The 11,312-nt window shown below is 44.7% G+C and overlaps 1 protein-coding gene across 2 annotated transcripts in view; it reads right to left on the bottom strand.

Annotated features, from left to right (window-relative positions):
• The window catches only part of REL (REL proto-oncogene, NF-kB subunit), a 40,479-nt gene that overhangs the window by 2,759 nt on the left and 26,408 nt on the right, over window positions 1-11,312 (bottom strand). For both annotated transcript variants that reach the window (XM_085054239.1, XM_085054240.1), the window contains 5 exons: window positions 4,986-5,126; window positions 1,258-1,362; window positions 753-965; window positions 363-431; window positions 180-254 (listed from right to left, as the gene is read on the bottom strand). In XM_085054239.1, coding sequence (XP_084910365.1) covers window positions 180-254; window positions 363-431; window positions 753-965; window positions 1,258-1,362; window positions 4,986-5,126 — 603 coding nt within the window. The remainder of the gene's footprint in view (window positions 1-179; window positions 255-362; window positions 432-752; window positions 966-1,257; window positions 1,363-4,985; window positions 5,127-11,312) is intronic.

Here is an 11,312-nt window from a genome sequence, read left to right as displayed (position 1 = left end):
AGCAGCCTACCTCATCCCTATATGGCACATACTGAGGCTGACATGAAGAACTGATAGTTTTAAGTTTCTACAGTCAGAAGTATCAGTAGCTTACAGGAAGAAACCCTCAAGAGATTGGAATCTCAAGCAAAGAGGAGGGATCTGTTTAAACCACTGTCAGGTTGCAGGTAAAAACCTACCTTTCTTAATCAGCTTCCCTTCAGGAGTGACAACAGGGAATGGAGCTACTTTGGGCCTCTCTGTCGTGTTTGATCCTGCAGAGGAACAAAGCATGAGTCTGCAGCATTTGCTCTTACAGAAAACAGCTCCATCTCAATATAAGTCTACTCACATGAGAAGAAAAAGACAAACATTTTCCTTACCACAGTCCTGGATGAGCTTCTGCCAAGCCAACGTTGACCTTTGTCTTTTTGCTTTGTTGCCATATGGATCTACAGAGAAAGGAGTGGAAGGGAAAAGGGTTATGTTTCTCTTCAATAAATGCCTAAAGGAACTTCCTAGAGGCATCAAATTGTAGTAGATTTAAAGGCAAATATTTCAGGCATGGCATCACTAACAAACCATGCTGGTGTTACCCAACAGTGATTCTTGATATTTTCACTGAAAGAGGGAACAAACTGACTGTTTTAATTTTTAAAACCCCAAACTCTGCTTTGCAGAAGCAGCGTTGTAGATTTTTTACTAATTAAGCCACTACCACGAGTCCTGCATTGATAACGGCTTTTCTGATGCTCATTTCATTGGAACCATACCCTTTTCATCTGGCAGGTATCTGAAATCCATGGGCTCACTGACTTCCTGGTCAGAGGGCCTCCGCAGCTGCATCTTCACCGTGACAGGCTCGGTGATGTCTCTGAGGAACGGCGGCGTCCGGAACACGATTGCGACTTGGCGGTGAACGTCCGCTTGGGAGAAGGAACCTTTGGCCTCCCAGTTGTCCAGGACAAACCTGACTTCTATGTCATCTAGACCAGGAGAAACAGAGGATGCTTGTTAAGCTGGAAAACTGAAAACTTGCAGCAGAAAAAAGGGGAGCAAAGTAAGGAGCCTGACTCAATTCAGTTGCAAAGTAAATGGCTTGACTTTAAAGGCACAAGAGGTGCAGATATCCCACAAATCTGAAAGCTGCTCCACCCAGCTACAAAAGCAAACCACTTTGAGGTGTGGGGCGAAGAGTTTCAGCTCCCCAACAGGAAAATTATCATGGAATGTGTCCATTTGGGTCAAAGGGAGAGAAAAAACCTAGTCCAGGTTTACCTTTCTGAACTTTGTCACACAGCAGGAATATTTCATCTCCTCCTTTGACGCTTCCACAGTTCTTGTTCACACGACAAATTCTCAATTCCGCAGTGTTGGGAGCTCCTGGAAACAAACAGGCAAGTTTAATGACTAAGAATTACTGTGACTTTGTCACTGTTGAACAGGAGGTGCTGGGAGTTAAGGCATATGAAGGGAAGGCAGCAGCTGGAGGAGTGTGACACCCTAAAATCCACACCAAGCAAGTCGCTCCATACAGGAAATTCAGCAGCAGGGCCTGATCCATGATCCTATAGCTTATCTCCAAACACAAGACACCAGGTACTGCTGTGCTCTCTACCTATGCTAGAGCAGTCTCAAATACTTCCCTTAATGATGTGGCTGTGCTCAGCCCTGATGCCCTTCAAGCTGCAGAATTCAAAGCAGTTCCGTGAGTGACTGATTGCCTGGTACAGTCATGCTTCTCTGGAAAGAGCTGGGCTAGCAAGTTATGAGAATTCCCCTCTCTGAGAATCTGGCCATAGTTCTATTCACAGAGGTACTTGGCCATCCAGTCAAGTTCCTCTCTGTTCCCCTCTGCAGGTGTCCAAGAACAGCTCTTGAACCATAATTTCATACCTTCACTGAAGGCAGCAGGTATCACCCAAACCCACTCAAATTTCAAACGCCACACTGTGGCTGTACATGAACAGCCCTCAGGACAGCTGTGGATGTAGAACTCCCTCTCACTGTATGTCACCATGAATTAGCCACCACTGAAGGCTGCACATTGCATTCCAAACAATCTCATGGCTACAGGCGACTCCAATGGGATTGAGCCATGCTCTGCCTGGTGGTGTCTGGCCCTGTTCTGGAGCAGCAGCTCCAAACTGATTTAAAATACATGGAATGAACAAGCTGGTGCTGCTTTGATACCCTGAAATGGATCCTCCTATGGCCACAGCACCATGAGGTTCCATCACCATGGCCTCCCTCTTCCAGACACAGGGAAGAAATGAAAACCAAAGGTCATGGTGTCACCCTCAAAAAAAAAAGAAAAACAAAGAAAACCCAAACCCAAACAAATCTGCTTCAGACTCTCAGTCTGAATCAATTCCTGCCCAAGTACAGGTACAGCACAACACAGACTACACCTAGAGCAGAGTTCCTGGTAACCTCTCACCAGACCCCAATTACGTAGTTACTCTCTGCAGTTATTACTGTTATTATTTTAAGCAGGAGCTACAGCCTCATGTACTAGATGACACACACCACTTCATTTGCTGAATGAATCAGAAACCTTCAAGGGAGGGGAAACCAAACAAACCCAAAACCAGCAGAGGACCATGTGATTGACAGCGTCATGGTGCACTTTTCACAGGAAGGGTAAATTAAGAATTGTGAGGAAAAGCCTAATTTTACCATTGTTTCACTTCCGTGTGCTTGAATGGCACTCAATAGCAGAGAATCACAGAGGGGTTTGGCTTGGAAGAAGGGTTAAAGATCATCCAGTACCACCCCCTGCCATGGGCAGGGACACCTTCCATTATCCCAGGCTGCTCCAAGCCCTGTCCAACCTGCCCTTGGACACTTCCAGGGATGGGGCAGTCACAGCTCCTCTGGGCAACCTGTTCCAGTATCTCACCACTCATGTGGGGCAGAATTTCTTCCTAATACTCAATCTCATCCTTCCCTCTCAGTTTGAAGCCATCACTCCCTGTCCTGTCACTGCATGCCCTTGTGAAAAGTCCCTCTGCCACCTCTCTTGCAGTTCCCTTTAGGCCCTTGCAACAGATTTTGGGACAGTCTCTTTCACTGGAGTTTGTTGTTTTGTCTTTAGACAAGGAATTCAGAAAGGAAATCAACACACAAATGCCAGCAGATGTGGATGCACCACCATGCTGTCAGCAGGAGGGCTGAGCACAGCACCTGCCTCAGAGGGAGACGTTCCTCACCTTGTCACCTCAACTTCTCCCCAGTTCCTGTTCCTCACTCCCCAATACCACGTCCCTGGTAACAAACCCTTAGAGAAATGAGCTCCTCACCAAAAATCACATTGCTTTCAACAAGGGCAGAACACGTGCTACCCAACCTCATTTCTCAGAAATGGTGAGCTGCTTCATCTGACTCTTCCCAAGAGTTTTTGATATGCAACTTGGGAAATTTCTGTTCCAAACCAGTTAGCTTTAGAAGCAACTGGAAACAGAAGGTGCCTGTAATATTGAATTTTAGACACTTGCAGCCTCTGCTAATGGGGTCGCCTCTTGTGACGTTAATATGATTCTTCTGTAGCTCATTATCCAAAGCAAGTGGAGACTATGAAAGATGAGAAAGTGAAGAAAATACTGGATTTGAAGGGTGCAAGCTGATTTTCAGACTATCTCTTTGCTCCTAATCTGAGCAGATCTGTGAAGGCTCAGAGCCCAGGGTTCCCCAGGCTGCAGTCCCTGCTACCTGAAGGTACATCCTGGCTGTACGACAGAGCAGCTTTAACCGGGCTGACGTTTCTAAAAGCGACTCGGATCTGAAACTAAGCAACGCCATTTTTTACGCTTTGTGGTCGCAGCTCTGCACGGGTTTATTTACACGGCTGCTACGTTACAGGGAGGGTTTTGGGTGCCTCCAGTGCTGCCCACAGACACCCCCAGCAGCCGCCCCTGCTTCCCCCAGCGTGCACAGCCCCGGCCTCTCGCGGCTCTGCCAGGACTGACGTCAATCACAGGGACGAGTAATCATGATTTGGCACATTTCTAAATGGCATCTGAGGCAGAGCTGCAAATCTGGTACATCAGTTTTTATCTCAGCCCTGATTACTTCAGTACAAGGGTTCTCAGTAATACGACGCTCACAGCTTCTAGATCATTCTTGAGAAGACTGTAAAAATATCACAGCCATCTGAGTTCATATTCACCATTTTCATGAACTGTTTGTGCCCACATCAACACAATTCTAACAACTTTAGGAAATGCAGCTCTTGTTTCATTCTGTAGTTTCTGCTAAAATAAGGATTGAAATATTTAGCTTGGAAACACTCGTGCTGCAGAAATGAAAACAACTGCAGGACAGTTTTCCAAGATTAAGAGTTCTTTTGCTACTCTGCTCCAGGAGAGGAGTCCAGCACACACTGAGGGCTAAAACCCTCAGCTGCCAATGCCCTAAGGATGTCCAGTTTTGTGGAATGTGGAAAACAGCCCAAGAAGGGTTTTCATGTACTTCTGCACCCTCCTGGAGCATGATTGAAGATTCTCCCATTACCCACCTATACCATGAAACAGCCACTGACTGGGACACAAAAGGCCTTAGGACAGCTTCCCACTGGGATAAATCTCTCTTGCAAGTCCCATTCCAGAGCCCTCATAAGGCAAAGGCAAGTCTCCTCAAGGGCACAGGCAGACTTCAAAGGGCTACCTTGAGGCAGCCATTCATCTCCCTACTATCACTTTAATCACTTGGCATGTCAGGAATGGGCCTTTCATTGCAGTCCTTGCTGCTGTATGTGAACAAGGGCTGGAAACACACCTGTGTGTGAGTCCATGAATGCAATGGACAATCCTTTCACTGACTAGCCAACGTTTCACCCTGGGATCATGTTTGAATACATGCTCACTGTGAATTGCCATGTGACAGTCACGCCACAGAAGTGACCCAGAACTGGCACTGACCTCAGAAACCTGGCATTTCTCATCCCAAACTAAAGAGAGTAAGAAAAGAAAAAAGAAAAAAAGCCATTTGGCTGAGCTGGTACTCACTGTTGTCATAGATGGGGTTGGAAATCAGAGGAGGAAGGGCTATCGTGTAGTTGCCGAGCTCGTCGGGAAGGAAAGCCTGGAAGCAGAGTCGGACGACATTGAGGTCATACTCGTCGATGTTGTGCAGCTGCTCCTCAGGCACTGAAGGAAAGACAGCAGTGAGGATTAGTCACAGAACCAGCAGGAATTCTTTACCAAACTGGGATGAATCTCCACCAGTAAAAGAGATGGCGTTACACAGGCACACCTGCCCTTGGCCCCTGGCAGCTGGACAGGGGCTGCATGAACTAATTCCTTTCACAACAAATGATACAGAAGTTAACACTTTCCCTGCACTCAACAAGGCTCAATTGTCCAAGTTCTCCAGCTGACTCTTTCTCCAATTTCCTCACCTTGCCTGCCTCAACAGTTCCATGTATCTACAATTTTAAAGTAATTTTTCATTCTTCTTCGTGCATGATAAATTTCCAAAATTAATGTTGTTGCCCAAGAGAAATATTTTGGTACAAAGGGATGCTAGGACCTCATTAAAGATTTTTCTGCAGCAGTGAGAGCATAGCATCATGCAGTGGCTACATAATGCAATAAAATCATTATTTTCCTCTAGAAACTGAGATGGAAAAAGAGCCAGAAGGCAGTTCCTGGGGCAAGAATGAAGATGAAACAACAGAAACCACCTCCCCACCCCATCACCACCAGTGTCACTGCTGCCACCTTTCAGAGCAGGGATTACTTGAGTCATTAGGATACAGATTTGTATCACAAGGAAACCCTTGCTGGAAAGGATCCATGCATTTCCTTGCATGTTCCTCCCAGTGTAAAACACAGCGATGCATAACCCGAACTCAGCATTTCAATTTTGTTCATTCCTTATTTTAATTACAAGACACAGGGCCTGGAATATCACTAGTGAACATTTCATACATTCCCAGCTTAATGGACAATTCTAGGAAGAGCAGCCCCCTCTGAATTAGACATTTCCTTTAAGGTGTGACACCAAACCATTATGTTGACATTTAATATTAGCAAACTGAGAAACTGACTTAATTTCGCTTAAGTACTGATAATTAAAATCATTGCAAGTGTTTCTGTTTCCCAAAACCCCTCCAAGCCATAGTTCAGCAGTTTCACAGTCCTCACAATTAGCCAATGCCAACATGGGCCAAGTCACCAGATCACCAGCTCTCCATTCACTCCCTCCCTAGCCCTTTCAAAGGCCTCTTGCAAGAACAGAAGATTAAACTCGGCCGTGATAAGAAGTGGGGACCATGCTGTACTGATTAGATTGCTTGCTCTGACCTTTAGCATTTATCACTGGCTCAGGTCTCCACCCTGCCATGAGTGGGATTCCACAGTGCCCACTTGAGTGACTTCCTTTACATTTTGATAGTGTGAAATAGTAAGTGTGATGAACTCAGAATACTTTCCACTGGCATTTTGAGTCCTTCTGGTGCTCTGAATATCAGTTTCTCCTGGTCTCTACTGCAAAGGGAAATCAAGTTACCTGTCCTCTTTATTAGCCTGTGATCTGAAATATTTCAAGACAAATAAAGCAACGAGTACAAAACTAAGCAACAACTGTGTGAGCTTCAGAAGTGGTGAGGCCCAGGGGAGTTCTGGCTGTGAGCACTTTGCAGGTTGGTGCTGACTGTGTTACCAGATCCACAGAGCAAAGTTTTTGATTTGATGCACTTCATTAGTTCACCTGCTAACCTGAAATAAGATCTTTAGGAAAGGGGTTTGGAACAGACAGCTCGTCAGCCTAACTGGGATTTGGCTGACTCCACAGCCCAACTCTTGATACAGGCTGATTAAAAGAATGCAGAAAGAAAAGTGCATTTTCCAAAGTGCACCTTGCAGAAGGGATATCAGCAGAGCAGCTCTAATCCAGGCCCTGACATCATGGCCAAATCCCAAGGACATCCTGACATCAGGGCTAATGCTCCTGTGCTGTGTTAGCCATCTGCAACCACACAGAGACCCCAGGGGTGGTCAAATCTCAAACCTCTTCACACTTAAACTGAACACAGAGATTCAATACCTTTGCCTAAGTAAGCTCTCTGTAGATGGAAGCTGAGCACAAAATCTGGATCTGGTTTTTGACCCTGAATCAAAAGTGAGGACTTTGTGGTTGTGCAACCAAGTCTCTCTCTCATGCTAAAGGAGCCTCAGTTCTGCTCTATTTTCCACAGGGAAATGTGGCTCTTCCTCAGAAACAAATAGCAGCAGACCAAAGCATAAGAGAACTCTATAAATGCAAAAATACTCTAGATATGGAGAAAATTAGCAATACTAATGTTCAAATGACATCATTTCCTATGCCCCAAACTTGCGCAAATTCCCAATAAATCTGTTTAACACCTGACACAGGAGCGCTGTGCCAAGCATGGCAAGGGACAGGATCACTGCATACAGCTCACTCCATCGTAGCAAAACCCACTGCTCCTGATTTGTGTGTTTTTATAAACAATTTAATAGAATTTTTAAAATGCGTAGTGTGAAAGAGGAAGTGTTCAGTCAAGAGTGATTCCTCTTAGGCTATTTTTAACCAGAGAAGAAGAACGTAACAGAGCAAAAAAAAAGGAGAACAAGACAGCTGCAACTCCATCTTGTGATGACATGTTTTAAAAGAAAGAGACACCAGATTCCATGTGCATATGAAGAAGCACACAGCTTTCACCATTTGAAAACAAAAAAGGCAATCATCCAAACAAAATAAAATGTTGTTATTTTTAACAAACATCTAATTCTGCTCCCTCTGAAGTCAATTTGAGAGCAGCCACTACCTTGGAATGGATGCTGGCTTACACCTTGGGAATATTAAAAGCAAACAAAGCCAAGGCAGACAAACACCCTGAGTAATGCCTGGAGCACGGCTGGACGGAGGATGGTCGTGTCATTCCATGTTATTCCACCAACTTCTGTGCAGAGGACAACAGACAGGGTTAAACCTGACAAACCTGAAGTTATTAAAGTTAGGAAACGCTGTCGAAGATTTTGGGAACGCTATGTACTGGAGAGGAGGAGCAGCCACTCCATCAAGCCCTGCAAGCTCTGCACAAGCAGCTCGACTGAAACCAGGGGCATCACGCAAAATTGTTGCCTGATGTGGCACCCTGAGGACAGGTGTGGTAAAAAAAGGCTCCAACACAACACATGGACCAAAAAAAAAGGGAAGAAGTTCTCTGGTTTTGGCAAGAGGTCAACTTCCTCTTCTGACTACTGCTCGCTGGGTGGTACCACACCTTAGTATCTTCATCTGAATCCAGCTGAAAGAGCTGGAATCCAACCAAAAACCCGAGTACGTTCCTCTGATGGCCCAACCTAATTACAAAAAATAGCCTTAAACTGGCAGAAATCTTTCATCTGTAGTTATCTCTGCACACAGGAACACATGAAGGACTACTTGTAAGTTTTAAAATGAAGAGGAGAGCTTTCAGAATTAACTCAGAGAAATAATAGATAAAAATTAATATTTAAGAATAATTACAATTCCAAGGTAAATATGGAATATGATGTCAAAAAAAGCCGTAAAAATACTAGCAGCACCATGGTAAAAGAAATCCAACCCCACTCACCAAGATTCTGGCAATAGGGTTTCAAAAGGAGTACCTGGAGCTACAGTCAAACTTGGGGAGGATTTGCTGTTCATCTGGAAAGGGGTTACAATAACTAGTAAATAATTTGATTATAAACCTGTTACCAATTCTTCTGAACAAAATGCTGACTCCCCAACTTTAATAAATTATTATCTTGGAGATTATTCCCTAATCCAGTATCTGCTAACAAGGAAAGAGACCAATGCAGTCTGAGCGTAGGCAAAACACTCCATTATGAGCTAAACTGTGAGCTCCTTCCAACCTGAGCTGCCTAATCCAGACAGCTCATGGGCATTAGGTTTGGGTTGTCCCTGTCTACAAGATTTTTTCTCTAGAATCCAGAGATGCCCCACTGGGATTCCACTGAGAACCTCCTGGATTTGCTTCTGAAACACAAAATTGGAGACTTTCTCAATCCAGCCCATCAAAGTCCAAGTTCAAACAATAAAAAATTAAAGAGGCTGGTTTATTAATTTCTAATTATAGTTTTATAGCTTTTTAGTATTTCAACAGCCTTCAACATCCAGCAAGGCCAATAAAATGCTATCTATCTGATTAAATTAATGGGGGATGAAGGGCTCTGATGTTCACTCATAAGGTGATGCTTCAGGGAAAGTGAAAGTTTATTGTGAACACTGAAGAGAAATGATCAAGCATTTGTTGTTTTTTGACTGAAAATGAGACACCTGATCAAACAGCAGATCCCTCATACAGAGTCCTCCACCCAGCTAATGATGTCAACCTTCTGGAGTGGGCAGAGCTGGAGGTACATGAGCATGTCAACTTAACCTGCATGGAAACTTCCAAGGCAAATGATGTGGTGTGACACAGAGGGCTCTGTGGAGAGCACCAGTTCACCCTGCAAAGGGACATCCTGTGACCTTCCCCTCTCAGTGAGGGGCTGCAGGGCCACATGAGATGTCAAAGAGAATGACCTTCCACATGTTAAAACACCTCAGAGATCACACATCATTAATAATCATCACACATCACTCCCCACATGTGTGGGGAACACACATCATTAATAATCATCATGAGTTGTTTCCCTCTTACGCAGATGAGTGTTTTTAATTTAGGGAGATGCTGGGAGCTCAGTTTCATTTAAGGGATGACACAGAGGTGGTTTGCCTCCAGGGTTTTGCTCCTGGAGTACAAAGATACCCCCCTTGGCCCTGATACCGACTGGGCAGTCTAACTCGGTCCTCGCCAGAGGTTTTGCTGCAAAAGGTGGCTCTGCCCAACCTTTCCAGCGCTACTCAGGCTGGCTTAGCTCTCATGTGGTGAATCAGATCAAGGAACTGGTCTGGCTCAGAGCTATCTTGCCAGAAGGGAAGAGGAAAAGGCTTGTTTTCAGCCAGCTGGTTCCCACGACAGGTAGCCCTGGCGCAGTGCAAGCAGAGCCTCTTCCAGAGCTGGTGCCGATTTACACCAGGTTCAACCAGGCAGGGAAATGGGGTGCAAGTCACAGGTCCCTCTTGGTGCCCACGAGGTCCATTTCAGATCCACCTTATCCCCCCAGCCTAGGTCCATGCTGCAGCCACAACTGTGCTGGTGTAGCTTTCTGCTAGCACTTCCAGACAGGTAGGATCACAGAATGGTTTGGGTGGGAAAGCACCTTAAAGGTCATCCAGATCTAAACCCTGCCATGGGCAGGGACACCTTCCACTATCCCAGGTTGCTCCAAGCCCTGTCCAACCTGCCCTTGGACACTCCCAGGGATGGGGCAGCCACAGCTACTCTGGGCAACCTGTGCCAGTGCCTCACACCATCACAGTAAAGAACTTCCTTTTTATATCCAACCTAAATTTCTCCTCTTTCTGTATGAATCCATTACTCCTTGTCCCATCACTACATTTCCTAATGAAGAATCCTGGTGAGGTCAGAAACAAGAGGAGGGACAGACTGTGACAGCACTGTGTTTCTTCTCCAAATAAACCACTGTTTTATACCACTGAGATCCACAAAGAGGTAATTTTCAATCAATTCTGCAGGAAAAAACCCCAACTTTTACATGTACCTTGAAACAGAATGTGCATCAGCAACACCCTTTTTTTAAAAAGCAAAAGCTCAGGGAGTTGACGAGTGCAAACAAGTGAAATTCCAATGCCAATCTACAGTCAACAAATGCCCAAAATTCTGTGGATCAATGTTTTTCCCTGTTTTACAGAAGAAAGAAAAGCAGGGAAGGTGAATGGCCTGGCTAAGGGAAGAACTGAAAATACAAATTAAAACTTTCAAAACTCAGCACTTGTTTTGTCTAGACACTGTTTCTCTGACTTCTTTTCCTGTTTCAAGTTCAATAAGAAAAAGGTGAAGTTCAAACAGATTTAAACAAGTGTATCCATCAGCCTCTGTACATTCCTAATACCTTTTTTTAGCAGCTTCTGTTTATATTATAAAAAACAAAGAAGTCAGCATTTTTATCTCTCTACTTGGTAATTTTCCTTTTACTTTTTAAACAATTTGAGAGAGGGCCGTCCTTCAGATTAACATACACATTTTGGCATAAGCAGCAAGGAGCATTTGCATGAGAACAGAACAAAGGGCTTTCTAAAGCTAAGGGCTAAAGTCATGCCATGATCAGGACATGCAGCTTTCCTCAAGTGGGTTTGCTCTGTGCCTCTTCAAAAGCTGATGACTCTCACTAACCAAGATTTTGCACTTGAGAATTTAGTTGGGGGCTTGCACATTGGTTTCAATTCAAGAACAGAAGCTTGAAAGTTTCTTG

The sequence above is a fragment of the Lichenostomus cassidix genome, chromosome 3, assembly GCF_008360975.1.
Source record: "Lichenostomus cassidix isolate B80296 chromosome 3, HeHo_3.0, whole genome shotgun sequence".
NCBI classification, from domain to species: Eukaryota; Metazoa; Chordata; class Aves; order Passeriformes; family Meliphagidae; genus Lichenostomus; species Lichenostomus cassidix.
Note: the sequence above shows the minus strand (reverse complement) of the source record. Positions and strands in the feature narration are given on the sequence as shown.